The 19,177-nt window shown below is 37.3% G+C and overlaps 1 protein-coding gene across 1 annotated transcript; it reads left to right on the forward strand.

The window, feature by feature from the left end:
• Positions 1-796: 796 nt before the first annotated feature.
• LOC143468452 (uncharacterized) lies at positions 797-17,327 on the forward strand. The gene is made up of 44 exons (XM_076965675.1): positions 797-954; positions 1,069-1,215; positions 1,431-1,649; positions 1,799-1,939; positions 2,032-2,208; positions 2,339-2,536; positions 2,678-2,863; positions 3,064-3,281; positions 3,389-3,518; positions 3,624-3,752; positions 3,829-3,908; positions 4,098-4,233; positions 4,505-4,650; positions 4,735-4,858; positions 4,940-5,064; positions 5,218-5,419; positions 5,497-5,653; positions 6,006-6,153; positions 6,300-6,477; positions 6,559-6,714; positions 6,887-7,057; positions 7,690-7,872; positions 7,990-8,169; positions 8,469-8,648; positions 8,787-8,972; positions 9,096-9,278; positions 9,371-9,925; positions 10,142-10,297; positions 10,459-10,626; positions 10,870-11,037; positions 11,911-12,090; positions 12,229-12,414; positions 12,538-12,720; positions 12,813-13,367; positions 13,584-13,739; positions 13,901-14,068; positions 14,313-14,480; positions 15,213-15,575; positions 15,723-15,842; positions 15,909-16,019; positions 16,292-16,480; positions 16,697-16,882; positions 17,012-17,109; positions 17,188-17,327. Exons 1-43 carry the CDS (start codon positions 861-863, stop codon positions 17,056-17,058), a joined length of 7,833 nt encoding a protein of 2,610 aa, XP_076821790.1. The 5' UTR covers positions 797-860; the 3' UTR covers positions 17,059-17,109; positions 17,188-17,327.
• Positions 17,328-19,177: the final 1,850 nt, after the last annotated feature.

Genomic DNA, 19,177 nt, shown 5'->3' on the forward strand with positions numbered 1-19,177 from the left:
GAAAACACACGCGCCTGAGAGTGAGGTCACAGCTTACTATGAGTTAATTCAAAACAGATGTTCATTAATAAATATCATAAATCGTATCACTTTATTATCAACTTGTTCCACACTTCTCGCAGTCGTCTGATCATTCCGGACTCTAATTATATTTCATTCTAATTATGATTTGGTAATTATCATTTGGTAATTTGGTAATTTCGTAATCATTAATTATCATTCTAATTACACGGACCGCGATTTTCAAGAAATTATTGACAGCTTACTCGTAGCACAGGAAAAGAATTTTTTTTAAACATTTCAAAAATCTATGCTGCATGTAGCATTCTTGTTCGGTGTGCAATATAAAATTTGCTCAAATGAACTATTCTTCCAATCTCTCATATTAATGATGTGTTGTTAACATATAAGTTCTAGATCTCTTTGCGTATTTTTCGTGTCTTGAATTCAGTCTTACGTTTGTTGTATGAAGATGAACAGCCGCAAAATACGTGCTGGCCAGTTTTGTACAGAATAATGATTGTCTTAGTATTAAGCGCAGTGAAAGAACTTCGACTTCAAAGAAAGGTGATTTGACGAACTCATTTAGTCTTTGTATTTGGTGACGAAATACCACATTTGCTTTGCGTCATTTGTTGACTTTCTTCAAATATAGCCTCAAGTAATTATGCAAAAGGGAATTTTATATGACGGTTTATAAAACTTGTAATCTCAAAACGGAATCGTAAAGTTATTTTAGGATCGTTAATGCGCAAACCACAACAAAAAGTTTTCAAACGAAACCGCGATAAATTTTTTCTGCGAGTTTGCCTATTTAAATCGCTCCAGGCAATTAGACATACGCTTATAAGATTCCTTTAATGTTAAAGAAAGAAAATTTAGTTTCAGAAAACATGGAGATCAAGTTTTGTCAAGTTTGTGCAGTAATCGTTTTGCTTTCAACAACTTACCAAAGTAAACGAGTATTTCATACGTTATTGTATTAGTCAAAGATAATAAAGTTAGAAAAAACTATGCGTTTGTGGAAACCATTTCTGATTATGCTACAATTAATTCATGTTTTCAAAGTTTCAGCTCAGTGTCCAAGACGAAACCAAACAACAGCAGATGCTGTAGGACGACCTTGTCGTAAGCCCTGTTCGTCACAAACTCAGTGCAAAGATGGAAAAACATGTCGCTGTGATCACGAATGTGGAATGTCTTGCATCAATATGAGTAAGTTATAATGTGTTCCTGATAAAGCTGGAATGTACGACTGAATGATTTGACAGTAAAGTTATGAAGACAAGATTATTTTAACATGTATGTACGGTCAGCAAAGTTTTTCTTTTTCCTTTCAAATATTTCAGCAAGTATTCTTGGAATGTTATGGAGTTATGCAGTTGAAAAATAAAAACAGAGGTTTACATAATATTTAACATTATTTATAGATAACTTTTGCGGTCTACCATCGGTGACACCAAATATAGCAAGAGTTCGCGTTTATCGAAGACACTCGAACGGATCACTCGTATTGAAACCGTCGCCACCTTACCAGTATGATGATAGGGCTGAGTATGAGTGTGCGCCTGGTTACCGTTTAGAAGGATCTCAAAATTTCAACTTATGCCATGGAAGGAAAAGTTGGACTAGATTGGCGGTTTGTGCTCGTAAGTGAATGTCAATAAACATCAAAGATAAAGTCGTTCAAAACGCGTCACAATGAAGCGTTTTATGATATGTTGCTGTAACTAAACCATTTGCTATTATCTCCAATACAACAAAGTCGTTGCACATAAACTTGTTACTTTGATTTCAGGAAGTTGCCGCAGGTTTGACGAAAAAAAAGTTTTACGAAATCTCATGATATGCGGAACAAATTGTGTGACAAGTTCAGAGTGCACGGAAGACATGAGTTGTGTGTGTGATGGGTATTGTGGTAGGACTTGTGTGAACCCAGGTGATATATTTACACATAATAATATCAATCATCTTTATTTTTATGTAACTTTCATTGACTAATTGTTATATTTCAAATCTTACTGTCCTAAGATATCAATTGCGGGGAAGCCCCACCATCCACACACGCTTCAATCAAATATGACGGAGAAGGATTTCAACGAAGAGCTTACTACCGGTGTGACGTCGGATTTTATCCTCAATCCGGAGATTTAACAAGGAAATGCAAAGGAGGAGGAAACTGGAGTGGAAGATTGATCAACTGCGCTCGTGAGTAATATGCCAAGGTCATGTTGACAAATCAACCTTATAGTTTAAACGTTTTTTAGGAACAAAAATTATCAATTTTAACGTCACAAACATGGTTTTTGAATTATTCCAATTTGCTAAATCGTTATAGCTACAACTTGTGGTGATCCATTGCCGTCAATTCGATCGATGGGTGGCGAAATTGTGCAGTATCAGCATGGCGCATATTTGGTTGGACACCAAGTGACGTTTCAGTGCTCTCCAGGGCAACGGTTTCTAGGAGACAGCGTTCAAACGTGCATGGAAGACGGACAGTGGAGTGGATTAAACGCAATTTGCGATTTGATTGGTGAATGAACCTTTTGCTTACTTGGAAAATATTTAAACTATGCCTTGTTGGAGTTTTCATGCAATGCCTTAAAAGGAAAGGCGTATATACTGAGACAAAATTATAGCAGAGTAGTTGTAATTTGTCGTGGTTTTTATTTAGATGATGAATCAAGATGTCCGCATCCTGGAGTTCCAATAAACGGTAATCTCTTGACAAGGAGCAACTTCACGGTGGGAACGATGGTTGAGTTTGAATGTGATGAAGGATACTCGATGATTGGAGATCGACAACAAGAATGTTTTTACTTCCTACAGTGGAGCGATGGTGGTGCTCCGAAATGCATAGGTGTCGTATTGAGCTCATCGTAATAACAAAAGTGTAAACTGTATCTTTGTATATCCGATAAAGTTTAGAATATTATTAAGTCTCTCAATCTGGAAAAGAAGGGCGCGCAATAGAGTACGTACTAATGGGTGCGTGTTCAAAGTTCAAAAGCTACAGAAAAGTTTCATTTTCTTAACGCATGAAACTGCGCTTTTTTTCAGACCCTCGATACCCTGCCAGCAATTCAGCTCCTTTACGTCGACTTCAAGGAAATCTGGAAACAACCGAAGATCTTGTCCACAGCCACAGCCTGGGTCATTCATTATTATCAACATCAACAATATTGCATGAAACAATCTTTGTTATTGATATTTCTGAAGATGTCAGTGATGAAACTCTTAGAGTTTCCCTGAAGTTTGCTGAGAATCTTGTAATTGAGGTTGGTAAACATTTTCATGTTTTTAAAGTAGGCCTACATAATTGCTATCTTGTATATAGACGAGCATCAAAGTGTTTGTGAAAACAAATTGATTTTTAAATTTACAGGCAAGCAGAGACAACTACTTGAAATGCGCCATCATTGTTTTTGCTTCAGGATCCAAAGTTGTCCTGAGGTTTGCTTCAGTTCCAACACAAGAAGTAATTCGATCGCTGAGGACTATTTTAGCAGACAGAGGTAAAGGAAAGGGTTAAAGGAAAAAGAGAAGTTGAAACAAAACTTAATGTTTATAAAATGAGCTTTAAATAACAAAAAATGTTATCAACTCGTGATTTGGCACAGAAAAGTTCGTGCAAAATGTTGGTGAACTGAGAAACACTGCGGAGGGTTTGCGAAAATTACGGGAAGTCTATTTAAGCATCGCACAAAACATTTCGGAAAACATGAGGAATATTTTCTTGTTTATCAATGGTAAAAGGAGTATATGTGCGTCATCAACTCAGTTATACCCAAGATTTTAGTTACAGATTGTTTTTAATTTTTTAAGGTCAACATTTTCCAGGACTGATTTCCCCAAAAATCGTGATGCAAGATTTTATAGATGGATTGTCAAAAAATTTGCTAAACGTACATTTGTATGGATTTCATCTACAAACTTTTAATTTAATAAATAATATGTTTAAATTTTCGCGAGCGCTTTTAAAGTCAACACTTAAACATAAATGTTTCGATATTTTATGTTTTGGATTTATCTAACTTATTTTTGGTTTGAATTTTGTTCACATTTTACACCAGGAATGACGCAATATGTTTTAGATTTACGTAATAGCATTTGGATCAAATGTTCATGAGAGTGCTACCTATGAAGAACTCCAATCCCTAACTTATCCCAGACATTTGCTTTTGGTCAACCCAACTTCCATTGAAGTACCCGATACTTTAAAGGGCCAAGGTTAGTTCTAAGTTAGCAGTTCAATTGTAAAGCTTATTACTCAGTTCTACTGAAATACTTTTAAATTACAAAAGTTCAACATGTGGTTTAAATTTTGAAACAAATTAAAAATCATCATATTAAATTAAAACATGGACTAATATAAATGTTTTCAAACCAATGTCTACTTTTGCTAAAATCAAAATCAATTCAATTTTCGCAGTAAAATTTCAAAATTAGCTAAAATCCAAAGAACTACGATTTAAACAAGACTAACAAAATGCTTCTATAGACTTTTGTCAATGCGGAATGTCTGGAGATGTTGGAAATGTGAAGAAAAGAGCAAGTATTGGCAGAGTTGTAAAAGGAACAGAAGCAAATTTGGCAGCTTGGCCTTGGCAAGTTCTAATAGCCGAAAATCGGGCAAGAGTTTCATACGTAAGCTTGATTATTTACATATATACAGTAGCTTTAACTCTCAGCTAAAACTTCGAGTTTACCTAAAAGATGTTCCGTTTGTAGACATATCGCCGTGTGAGAGGCGGTGGGTCTTTAATCAACCATCGATGGGTTCTCACAGCTGCTCATGTCTTTCATGGCATGGCAAGACCAAGAGATTGGGCGCACAATATCTTGCTTACGTTTGGTTGGTTGAATTTCATTGAAAGATTGTTTTGTAAAACAACAAAGCGTTGATTAAGTTTGTTGTGTAACAATTGTTTCAAAGGAATTCGACAGTTACCGGAAAGCGATCAATCTCAGCTTTCTTCACATGTACAAGTTTTTCGAGCAAAGAAGATTTATGAGCACGAAAAATTTTCCATCAACACATTTGATTACGACATAGCTTTAGTAATTTTTGTTTAATCAAATAGCATTAGAAGTTTGATGAAACCAGAATATGTTGCAACTGAAAAGTGTTTCAAAACAAGAGCTATATCTTGAATGTTTGAAATCAACTTTTTTCTGAAAACACTGACGAACAAAATCGATATGTTGCAACAGGTTCTTGTAGGCAGAGAATTGAAGCAACTTGGCTTGTACTGGCACGAAACTGGAAATGCAGGTTGGGTGAATTATACGTCATTTGTGAGACCAGTGTGCTTGCCATGCATGGATGGAAATTGCGTCAGTGAATATTTGGAGAGAAATGAAAGGACGTTGTTTGGGAGAAAGATTTCAGAAAGTGATAAATGCAAAACTGAAGGTAGGTCATGTACAATTGCAGAAAATATATTTTTTAAAATGATTTTGTCCGTAAATTGAAGCTTAAACTTGTTTTAGGCGACTGGTTGATCGAAAAAGGAGAACTTGAAAGAAAGTCTGTTCTAACAGTCATTACTGGTTTTGGTGAAACAAGGATTCGTAATCCCTCGGATTTTGATTTTAAAGTTTCGAAATTTTTAAACCAAGCACTAATTCGACTTCATAACGATGAAAGGTGACTCCAAAGTAGATTTCATTTCACGGAAGTTTGATCCGATTGATTGCAATAAATATGAAAAATGAGATCGCTTGTTGAGTTTTTTACAAAAAAATAAAACTATGACTTTGACTGTAACTATGACTGCGACTGCGACTGCGACTGCGACTGCGACTGCGACTGCGACTGCGACTGCGACTGCGACTGCGACTGCGACTGCGACTGCGACTGCGACTGCGACTGTTATTGTCACTGTCACTGTCACTGTCACTGGATAAACTATGAAAAACCTTTGAAGTTGCTGTGCTCTTAGATATTTTTAAACATAAATCGGTTTACGAAGTGTTAGATTTATTTCATAATTTTTCAGGTGCAATCGAAGTATTGCACAGATGAGAAAACAAGGTTTACCGGAAGGAATAACGTTTACTGACCAAATGATTTGTGGAATTGGGGGAAACCCTGATATTATTACTGATGCATGTAAAGGAGACAGCGGCGGAACACTTGTACGAGAGGTGGGCGAAGCTGAAACAGAGATTTTCTGAAGCTCAATTACAGCAAATCTTAAGTTGTTATGAGTTTTTTATTAAAATTTAAGGAGGATTATCTAAAATAAATGCAAGTTTACATGATATTTATTACGTTTCAATTTTATTTACAGTTCAAAGAGAATGTTATTGGCAAGGGATGTTGGATGCAAATTGGAATTGTGAGCTGGGGTTGGGGATGTGGATCAACATACACAGAAAACAGCATAAAACACCAATTTCCAGGATACTACACAAGCGTAGCTCCGCTAATGTCCTGGATTACTGAAATACAACAACAAACAGAATCAGGTTCTGTTCCCATTAGTCGAAAAATTGTAATTTAACAAATAAAAACAAACGTTTGCAATAATTACTTTGAATATTTACTAGAATTATCTCATCTTGACTCAATCTGTCGTGCTGATCTTTGCCAAGTGGAGGAAGGAAGAACTTGCAAGAAACCTTGTGAGAATGATGCAGATTGTAGAGGAGCACTGAAGAGATGTGTCTGTGATGACGTTTGTGGAATGTCTTGTATTAATCCAAGTAACAAATTGGTGAAAAACAAATAGTTGTACTGTAGTAGAAAACCGATAACGAGACATTCATTATGTTTTCAAGTAATCGAAACTTTTTATTGGCAAAGTCTAAGAAATATTGGTCCAGTTTTTTACACGTTTTCTGCTTTACAATACCCTTTTATTTGTTTCTCAATTAGAAGCTCCTTGTGATGATTTGGATACATTCAGCAATGGGACAATCGAAGGTAACAGAACTTATGGCAATACAGTTCATTACACTTGCAACGATGGATTCATTCTCAAAGGAACAAGAACCAGGACATGTAGATCCGACAAGAAATGGACCGGAACAACACCAACTTGCTTGGGTAAGATTGGCTGTGTCGAGATTTAAATTTAAGCGCATTTATGCAGTTACCATTCAAGGAACTTTTCGAGATTGAACCAGACCTGACAAGGAATATATACCAAGTCCATTTATATCGCGATGGATGGCATATAATGTAAAACTAAATATATGAGTTATGTTTGCATGATATTAACTTCTACTTTAAGTTATACAAGCTTCCTAATTCCATTCATTTCTACAACATAATCAAATGCTTTATCAATTTGTTCAGTAAAACATCTATATACGCTTGCATTAGAAAGTTAGTTTATTTTGTTAAGATTTTTAAATGTAAATACCGTGCATTGTTGTACAAAAGATTAATTTACGAAATTCTTGTTTTGGATTTCATTGTTTAATGTTTTAAGTCTTTTATTGTATATATTGTAAAAACACATACAAACAAATGATTAGTTAATTTTCATGACTAGAATGTGTTCAAGTAACAACTTATTGACGGTTCTAACGAAGCAATAGCCAGTTGCTGCATATAATAACTAAGTCAGGGGCTTCTCTTGCTCTTGACGAACCGATAAGTAAGATAGTATATAAGTGATTTACACTTGTAGGCTACTTAGTTTTGTGTTAAAACAATTTCATTATTGTAAACAGAGTTAGAATGCGTCGTACCCAGAGCTCCAAGCTTCGGTTCTGTTGAACCTCCAAGGTATAGCAGAGTGGCATTGGATGAGACCATAACATACTCTTGTGGTCGAAGATATCGACTGGTTGGTATCTCTAGGGCAACTTGCCAAGAAGACCGAACATTCACTTCCCCACCACCACGTTGCGACGGTGGGTATTTTGGAAATGAAATATGTGTTGAAGGGATGATAAATGAACATTTAAAAGGGAAAAGATGTTTAAAATGTTGTACTTTTATCAATCACATCCAATTAAACAATTTTCCAGAAATAACCTGTCCACGCCGAACCACACCTGCAGAAGCCACACCAAGTTCATTCAAGTCGCGATGGCTGGTAGATGATGTTCTAAGTTACACTTGCGATGTTGGATATGACTTAAGAGGAAATCCTTCATCAACCTGTCTAGTTATTGGACGTTGGTCAAATGCTTTACCCAATTGCCGCAGTGAGCAGTTTTATTGTATTTTTGTCATCGTGACGCTACTATTGATACAGTTATTCTTGGACGCAGAGTTACTTAGATGTATTTAGGATTCATCTAATTGTAAACACATTCTCAAACTATACAGAGAAAAAGTATTTACCAAGAATTTCCATTTCTGTCTTCTAATATAGCACAGCGTTGTAAAAGAATTATTTCTGCAGAAATACAACTTTACAGAATGACTGTTTCACAATCTGTGAGTTATTACCAATACTCTGAAATAGCATTTAAGACTCATAATGTGCACGTTGTTGTTTCAGTACGACGATGTGTACACCGAGACGTTCCACAACATTCTACAGCTAATCCTAATAAAAGTCAATGGGTTTATGGCGACCGAGTCACTTACACTTGTGATCGTGGCTACGAGTTGTCAGGATCGGCTGAATCACGCTGCACGTCAAGTGGTCGTTGGTCTGATCCTCTATCTACTTGCACAAGTAAGTCTGTAGCAAGATGATGTTGAAACAGTTTCATGAATTGCTTTTAAACAATGTTGAAACGTATGTAATTTAGTGCTGTGTGAACAACAGGTTGAAGCTTTAACTTATTAGAATTTTATTGTGTTTACTTTACAGTAAGATCATGCGAGCATCCCACACCACCACGTAACGTCGACAAAATAAGACCAGCAAACAAAATGTCTTGGGTGTATGAAGATACTATAACATATGGATATAGTAGAGGTTATCGCTTAAATGGAGCCAGAACTTTGTCATGCACTGAAGATGGGACGTGGTCGCATCCTGTACCGACTTGCCAACGTAATACTCAACTTTACTGCAGGCCTTACATACAGTATACCTTGCTAATCAAGTCACCTACTTCTCTAGGGCTCTACGATTTATGTTACGGCTTATCCGCAAAAATAAATTGCGTTTTTGCAGAAATCACCTGTGAGCGCTCTGACCCCGACTTCGGCGAGTCAATCCCCAGAAAGGAAAGATATATTTTCGAGGAAAAAATTACATATTCATGCAACGAAGGACTTGATTTGGAGGGTGCAATTAGGTCAATTTGTCAAGCATCTGGAAGTTGGAATAACGATCCTCCAAACTGCTATTTGCCTGGTAAATTCATTTCATTCAATCCTCGTTAAAAGCATTCCAGTAAAACTTAAACGAAGCTCACTCGAAATTCCTAAAGTTGTCTAATATTTCAGATCGTAATCCCTGCCCTCCTGGCTACACCGAAAAGTTTCCCTTCTGTTTTCGGATGTTCAATGAGAGACAAAGCTTTCAAGATGCCACTGAAACCTGTCACAGAGAAGGAGCAACTTTGCCGATTATTCGAGACAACCACGTTCGGGATAAATTCGTTGAGATGTTGCACAATGACAGAGAGCTCTGGATAGGAATAAGTGATGAAGGAAAAGAAGGAGTTTTGAAATGGCAAAACGGTGACTTGTACTTGTCGGAGGAGGGAGGCCTCGTTATAAACTTAGCTGCAAACATCAAGAGTAGTGATTGCTTGACAACAGTTGGTCGCTTTGGTGATACCGAATGGGCACGTTGTTATCATACTAAAGAGTTTATCTGCATGAAGTGGCACTCGCAAGTAAAAGCTTTCAAGCTAACTTACGACGACCGAAAAGCACCACGCTACAACGGAATATACTTGCCGGTAGAAGGCAAGCTCATCGAAAACAACGTGTTCTATCGTTTGAACACAACAAGCGAAGACGACACTTACCTTTCTGTTCAGGAAACTGCAAATGGTAAACAATTTTACTTCTACCGCAGTTTTGGTATGTAAGGTACTTTATTTTTCACACGTCACAAACCCTGTTTATGATGACAAAGCAACGTTTACTATTGCATATAATACGATGAGATAAAAGTCTAATTGCTTTCTGCATTTAAACACACACATAAATCATGGAAATGTTTTGTGTTTCCCACATAAAACTTTGAAATCTCATGTGATGCTTCAGGGCGCATGTGGCGACTAGGAGAGAGATTTGATGGTGGAAACACTTGGCTTAGCAAAAGAATGACGTCAAACTTTCCACAACGACTGGGAAGTGAGTGGAAAATCGGCCATTTTGCCGAAGACGCTGAGACCATTGAGGCAAATTTAGAAGAATACGGTGAGTTTGAAGTGTATCCAGTGCACAACCTATCTAGTATCTCACATCTAGTGTAGTTGTAAATCTACGCATCAGGGTCTTTATGTACGCCAGGTATACAGAAACGTTTGAAGAGTTTTATAGTTTCCTTATTTCGTGCTATTGCTTTGTGGATACGATAGACGCATGGGGTAAATTTGGTGAATGGGAATTATGTTCCGAGGATTGTGGCGATGGAACTCGAAGTAGATCCAGGGAATGCATTGGCCGTGTTCCTGGATCTTATCTTTGCCCCGGACTTGCAAGACAAACAGAAGAGTGCAAAACAAGAGATTGTCCTCCCGATAGTGGTAATAAACGACGGATTGATAATAATTGCTATTTATCATAAACGTCCGTATTAACTTGACTTCTAATGCGATTTTGACGCAATTAGTCTATAATAATCAATGGTATTACATATCTACAAAATTAGGAGATTTTTAAAATTAAATTTTGAAATGAAAACGCACGTTTAAACAATGGTAAGAATGGGTTAGATCCTGCGTATATTAGAACATGAAGAATACTAACGACAATGGCATAATACGCAGGAGTTTGGAAATCCTGGGATGGTTGGACTCCTTGCTCAGTTACTTGTGGTGAGGGAAACAGAAGAAGATGGAGAGTTTGTGGAAGATATGGTCGTACCGGAGGAGCATGCCAGGGCTCTTCCTCAGAAGTAGAAAGATGTTCTACTCCATGTCCAGCAACAAAAACAAGTAAAATTGCTTTTCAACCTGGGCCGTGACTACGCGTTACAATTTGAACAATTAAGCTTATATAAAAATACACAAAAGCGAAAATATCTGCCTTATAGTTTAAGCTAAACTTTACAACCTTAAATCTAAGCGTGATCTAACCTTCTAATCAATGATTCGTATTATTTCCATTTTTAAACGCTTACCGTTAGTAACTTTAATTGAACTAGTTAAAAAAAATTGCCATTTATCCGAAGCGTTAAAAAAGAAATAATCTATCAATACACATAACTATAAAAACCGTTACATTAGAACAAATATTAGTTGGCAAACATCTCGAAAGACCTGGCCGTTGCTTGTCTGTAATTATATTTTATAACCATTTTGTGTTTTTGCAATGACGTTTGTCCGTAAATTCTTTCCCACGTCTTGTTATCCGGGTTTACTCGCACACACTGTAGCTTATATTGAGTGATTTTTAGAACAGGCAACAAAATGTGTGTAGTCAAACAATGTATATGGCGAATCATGCCTCAGTCCGGAAATGTTTCAAATATGAGTTGACACGCTTGTGTGGACTCCGTGATTCTTGCTGCCATTAACTCTCTACATTTACATAGCGTTTACAACCACTTTCATATAACATTAGACTTATGTCTGTGTTACCATAAGTAATCAGCTGTAAATAAGCCAAGGTACATCATATTATTGTCTGAACTACGATGAAATTATTTTAGTGGATCCACTTGTACATACAGGTTACTCTGACAAGGAGTACTTAATCTTTCGAATCGAAAAAAACTTCAATGATGCGAGAGACGCTTGTCAGAGTTTAGGGGGAGATCTTGCCTTGGTAAAAACAGAGATGATTCAAAATGCACGTTGTTGTTTCAGTACGACGATGTGTACACCGAGACGTTCCACAACATTCTACAGCTAACCCTAATAAAAGTCAATGGGTTTATGGCGACCGAGTCACTTACACTTGTGATCGTGGCTACGAGTTGTCAGGATCGGCTGAATCACGCTGCACGTCAAGTGGTCGTTGGTCTGATCCTCTACCTACTTGCACAAGTAAGTCTGTAGCAAGATGATGTTGAAACAGTTTCATGAATTGCTTTTAAACAATGTTGAAACGTATGTAATTTAGTGCTGTGTGAACAACAGGTTGAAGCTTTAACTTATTAGAATTTTATTGTGTTTACTTTACAGTAAGATCATGCGAGCATCCCACACCACCACGTAACGTCGACAAAATAAGACCAGCAAACAAAATGTCTTGGGTGTATGAAGATACTATAACATATGGATGTAGTAGAGGTTATCGCTTAAATGGAGCCAGAACTTTGTCATGCACTGAAGATGGGACGTGGTCGCATCCTGTACCGACTTGCCAACGTAATACTCAACTTTACTGCAGTCCTTACATACAGTATACCTTGCTAATCAAGTCACCTACTTCTCTAGGGCTCTACGATTTATGTTACGGCTTATCCGCAAAAATAAATTGCGTTTTTGCAGAAATCACCTGTGAGCGCTCTGACCCCGACTTCGGCGAGTCAATCCCCAGAAAGGAAAGATATATTTTCGAGGAAAAAATTACATATTCATGCAACGAAGGACTTGATTTGGAGGGTGCAATTAGGTCAATTTGTCAAGCATCTGGAAGTTGGAATAACGATCCTCCAAACTGCTATTTGCCTGGTAAATTCATTTCATTCAATCCTCGTTAAAAGCATTCCAGTAAAACTTAAACGAAGCTCACTCGAAATTCCTAAAGTTGTCTAATATTTCAGATCGTAATCCCTGCCCTCCTGGCTACACCGAAAAGTTTCCCTTCTGTTTTCGGAGGTTCAATGAGAGACAAAGCTTTCAAGATGCCACTGAAACCTGTCGCAGAGAAGGAGCAACTTTGCCGATTATTCGAGACAACCACGTTCGGGATAAATTCGTTGAGATGTTGCACGATAACAGGGAGCTCTGGATAGGAATAAGTGATGAAGGAAAAGAAGGTGTTTTGAAATGGCAAAACGGTGACTTGTACTTGTCGAAGGAGGGAGGCCTCGTTATAAACTTAGCTGCAAACATCAAGAGTAGTGATTGCTTGACAACAGTTGGTCGCTTTGGTGATACCGAATGGGCACGTTGTTATCATCCTAAAGAGTTTATCTGCATGAAGTGGCACTCGCAAGTAAAAGCTTTCAAGCTAACTTACGACGACCGAGAAGCACCACGCTACAACGGATTTTACTTGCCGGTAGAAGGCAAGCTCATCGAAAATAACGTGTTCTATCGTTTGAACACAACAAGCGAAGACGACACTTACCTTTCTGTTCAGGAAACTGCAAATGGTAAACAATTTTACTTCTACCGCAGTTTTGGTATGTAAGGTACTTTATTTTTCACACGTCACAAACCCTGTTTATGATGACAAAGCAACGTTTATTATTGCATATAATACGATGAGATAAACATCTAATTGCTTTCTGCAATTAAACACACACATAAATCACGGAAAGGTTTTGTGTTTCCCACATAAAAATTTGAAATCTCATGTGATGCTTCAGGGCGCATGTGGCGATTAGGAGAGAGATTTGATGGTGGAAATACTTGGCTTAGCAAAAGAATGACGTCAAACTTTCCACAACGACTGGGAAGTGAGTGGAAAATCGGTCATTTTGCCGAGGACGCTGAGGCCGTTGAGGCAAATTTGGAAGAATACGGTGAGTTTGAAGTGTATCCAGTGCACACCCTATCTAGTATCTCACATCTAGTGTAGTTGTAAATCTACGCATCAGGGTCTTTATGTAGGCCAGGTATACAGAAACGCTTGAAGAGTTTTATAGTTTTCTTATTTCGTGCTATTGCTTTGTGGATACGATAGACGCATGGGGTAAATTTGGTGAATGGGAATTATGTTCCGAGGATTGTGGTGATGGAACTCGAAGTAGATCCAGGGAATGTATTGGCCGTGTTCCTGGATCTTATCTTTGCCCCGGACTTGCAAGACAAACAGAAGAGTGCAAAACAAGAGATTGTCCTCCCGATAGTGGTAATAAACGACGGATTGATAATAATTGCTATTTATCATAAACGTCCGTATTAACTTGACTTCTAATGCGATTTTGACGCAATTAGTCTATAATAATCAATGGTATTACAATATCTACAAAATTAGGAGATTTTTAAAATTAAATTTTGAAATGAAAACGCACGTTTAAACAATGGTAAGAATGGGTTAGATCCTGCGTATATTAGAACATGAAGAATACTAACGACAATGGCATAATACGCAGGAGTTTGGAAATCCTGGGGTGGTTGGACTCCTTGCTCAGTTACCTGTGGTGAGGGAAACAGAAGAAGATGGAGAGTTTGTGGAAGATATGGTCGTACCGGAGGAGCATGCCAGGGCTCTTCCTCAGAAGTAGAAAGATGTTCTACTCCATGTCCAGCAACAAAAACAAGTAAAAGTTGCTTTTCAACCTGGGCCGTGACTACGCGTTACAATTTGAACAATTATATAAAAATACACAAAAGCGAAAATATCTGCCTTATAGTTTAAGCTAAACTTTACTACCTTAAATCTAAGCGTGATCTAACCTTCTAATCAATCATTCGTATTATTTCCATTTTTAAACGCTTACCGTTAGTAACTTTAATTGAACTAGTTAAAAAAAATTGCCATTTATCCGAAGCGTTAAAAAAGAAATAATCTATCAATACACATAACTATAAAAACCGTTACATTAGAACAAATATTAGTTGGCAAACATCTCGAAAGACCTGGCCGTTGCTTGTCTGTAATTATATTTTATAACCATTTTGTGTTTTTGCAATGACGTTTGTCCGTAAATTCTTTCCTGCGTCTTGTTATCCGGGTTTACTCGCACATACTGTAGCTTATATTGAGTGATTTTTAGAACAGGCAACAAAATGTGTGTAGTCAAACAATGTATATGGCGAATCATGCCTCAGTCCGGAAATGTTTCAAATATGAGTTGACACGCTTGTGTGGACTCCGTGATTCTTGCTGCCATTAACTCTCTACATTTACATAGCGTTTACAACCACTTTCATATAATATTAGACTTATGTCTGTGTTACCATAAGTAATCAGCTGTAAATAAGCCAAGGTACATCATATTATTGTCTGAACTACGATGAAATTATTTTAGTGGATCCACTTGTACATACAGGTTACTCTGACAAGGAGTACTTAATCTTTCGAATCGAGAAAAACTTCAATGATGCGAGAGACGCTTGTCAGAGTTTAGGGGGAGATCTTGCCTTGGTAAAAACAGAGATGATTCAAAATGCACTTTCACCAATTATTGGGAGTCTTGGACGTACACCTTTCAATTATGGTTATTTTATCGGAATGACTGATCAAAAACAAGAAGGACGCTGGCGCTGGATTGACGATACACGCCTGACTCATGAAAACTGGAACTGGCGTGAACCGAGCAATTCAGGAAATGAAGACTGCGGAAGTATGTTTCGAAACGGAGGATGGAATGATCTCACTTGTTGGCGAAAAACCTATTATATTTGCGAAAGAGGTGAGTTGACAAATTTATTATACAAAGTCATGTTAACCTGAAAGGCTTCATACAATGCTACTATACTTTATTCTGCCATTATATATGCTGCAATACTTATCTTGTAATTGCTTGACAAGATCATAGGTTGTATCTATTTTGTACCAGATATGGACCCTTGCAGCGACACCGTGTGTATGAATGATGGTCGATGCGTTCCCGACAGTAACCTCAGAAGCTACGAGTGTCAGTGCCCTTCATATACAAGAGGGGATCATTGCGAGAGAAGTAGGATATATTTACTTATGGTGCTTTGCTTTTCGGATTACTCCTGATACACTGCTTTTTTTGTAGTTTTCAACCCTTGCTGGAATTCGTCTTGTCAAAGCGGAAATTGTCATTCCGGGAACGGCTATTATTACTGCGTTTGTCCAGAAAATTCGTTCGGGTTACACTGCGACAACGGTTAGACACGAAATTTCAACTTACATTATTATTTTTTATCTTTCTGGCTTCGTTTCATTTTTCAATACTTTTTCATTCTTCGGCCTATTTCTAGAGAAATATTAATACTTTGGTAGGTCTAGAATGGTCCGAAAGATTTTGGCATTTCATTATATAATTAATTACTGTAACTATTTTTATAGTGCGTCATTATTGACGCGAGCATAGTTTCTAAATAAACCATTATCGAGCAGTGCTTAAAGTTTTATTATTAAACATTCTTTTGTTTGTAGTCGTACAGTGTCCAAAGCCGCGGATAGAAGACATAATACAATTATTAGGAAATAATCAGCAGGACGAGTATGACGTGGGAACCAGGTTAAAGTTTAGTTGCCGGGACATTGAGCAAACAATAGAAGGTTATGACGAAATAACATGCAGGAGGGACGGAACCTGGAATAAATCTCCGCCAAATACTTGCGGTAAAACTGAATGCCATAAAAATACTTAGTGTAGCCTATGGAAACTATACGTTTAGGTTATGCTACACAGAATTTTACACTCGTTAGCTGTGAATATTTAAGTTTCTTCAATGGAAACAGCACAATGCCTGCTCATACCGTTCTCTTATATTTATACGTACATCATGCAAAAAAGAATAACAAATTATTTATCCCCGCAAGTTCTTAATTTCTTAGAGACACTGACTTGCCCTTCGGTCACTGCTCCTGCAAATGGAAGAATTGCAGAATCAGCCAACAGAGTTCATGTTCGTGGTTCAACAATCAGATTTGAATGTAACGGAGGCTATGAGGTCGAAGGAAGAGAATCAATTAGATACAGAGATGACTACACGTGGGATGGATCTGTACCTACATGCAGAGGTAGGCTACATGGATACAGCATCCTTAAAGTAACCACCAAGCAGTTTTCACCTGAAAAGTATGTTTCTCGAAATAACAAAATTAACAGCTTGCATCACTTAACAACGTAAAATTTTATTAATACTCCAGAAAGGAAATGCCCTGGAAAGTGGACGAAGTGGATGGAAACGACATGATAACTTGCCGGGATGATTATACATGGAGCCATTCAAGGCCTTCGTGCAGAGGTGAGCATGAATACTACATCATCATTTCATTGAAGGCAAGTTTAACATTATTTAGCGAATTATGTTTAAATGTTTTAGCTGAGGTCACAACGTGTCCTGCTCTCGATAAACCGGATCATGGAAGATGGGGTCGTCTACGTGGTAACCTCTACGCACCTTCATCCAAACTTAATATCCGGTGCGATGATGGATACCAAGTTGAAGGAAACGAAGTAATCACATGCCAGGATAATTTTACATGGACCCAGCCGCTGCCGTTTTGCAAAGGTTAGCTCAACAATTATTCCCATTAATCTAATCTGATTTTAGATATAAAACTTTCACTAATCATATATTCAAGTTAATACATTTATATTTTCAGAGAAGAATTGCATCTTAGGAACTCAGTTTCTGTCCGAAGGAGTTGAAATAAATAACAACGGCCGGGAGGAGTTTTTATCTGGAGAAAGCTTAAATGTGACGTGTGCTGGTGACTTAGTGCTGAGCATGAATAATTTGCTGAGTTGTTCAAAGGGACGCTGGACTCCAAAATATTGGAATTATTTCTGTAATTCCGTTTGCAACCGACCTCAAACAGACGGTTCATTTACGATGACACCATTTACAGACAGTTACGAAGTTGGTTCAGAAGTAACCTTTGAATGCGTGGACGACATGCAATCTTTGAACGGTAACAATCCTATGCGCTGTGGAGAAGATGGTGAATGGATTGGAACCATTCCAACCACCTGCCAGGATCCTAATTAGCGAAGAAACAACAAGCGACTGGTTGAAAACTTTTTCATCTTGACTTTTATTACTGAGTGATATCGCAAATAAACCAACATGATTTTATGCTGGTTTCCACCGCTTTAGATGTCATGTCTTTGATAGAAAAATAGCAATCATCAATTACTTAACGTTGTCGAGGGGGAATTCCACTTGAAGATAATTTTAGCGCAGTACATAACCGACCTTTTGTTTATAAATCAATTTCTAGTTGGTGAAAGCTGTTGAAGTTCTCTCGCAATCAAACACGCTCAGAAACATCTATGACAAAGTTTTTCTACACTTGAAATATTTAAGGCATCAAGCAAAATCCTTTCTGATATTGATCTCACGGGCAATAGAATTCAGGCGTGTTTATCTTAGAACTACTTGCTGAAAGCAACATTTACAAATATTAGCCGTAAACAATCAGTTGCCAAACCAATTTAATGTCATCTTCAAACAAAATTAATTAAAAAAAAAACCACAAAAATATAATTTTTCAATATAGAGCAGGGCTTCTCAAACTATGGGTCGCGACCCCAAATGGGGTCGCGTAATGAAATTTTGGGGTCTATTAAATATTTTTATTGTCATGTTAATAGGCTATCCATTTCCAAGAAATGTGTTTTTTAAGGATTGACCGCAACCGTTGGTGTGAAATGTCGAAAGATAAAATATAACCAATCGTAACAATTGATGCATTGTTACGCTATGATTGCTGTAACGTGCTGACCAAAAGTAACCTTACCGCTCGCATTACGATTTCAGAGTAGCCGAGTAACTAGTTTCTGAAGGAACCTAGGCTAAAGTTTAAAGCACTTACAACATTAATTTAGTATGGATCAGTGGTTAGGCTTCGTAGATTCATGTGGTAACAATGTCAATGTTATAGTCTTAATTAGGTTCGGATTATTCGTTTGTTATTTCTTGTTTTCATTCGTTGCTTTATTTCATGTTTCATTGTTGTTGTTTTCATGTTCCTTTCGATATTGTTTTGCTACTTCGGCAATTGAATTATAAAGTCAAAAATAACCGAAACAAATTGGGTCTGTTTTGTTTAGCGGTAATTAGCTGGTTAACCGGTTAACTAAATGGAAATATCCGGATATATCCGTTATCCAGATAGTAAAAATTATTGATATCCTAATTAACCCTAGTCTTAATAGACAAAAGAACTAACCCCGTTTTAATGTCATTAACGTGAATGTCCCCATAATGGGGTCGCATAGAAATACCTTTTTCAAAATGGGGTCGCAGAACAAAAAAGTTTGAGAAGCCCTGATATAGAGCACATACTGCACATTTGAACGTTTCTAAT

Source organism: Clavelina lepadiformis, chromosome 8 (assembly GCF_947623445.1).
Source record: "Clavelina lepadiformis chromosome 8, kaClaLepa1.1, whole genome shotgun sequence".
Taxonomy (NCBI): Eukaryota; Metazoa; Chordata; class Ascidiacea; order Aplousobranchia; family Clavelinidae; genus Clavelina; species Clavelina lepadiformis.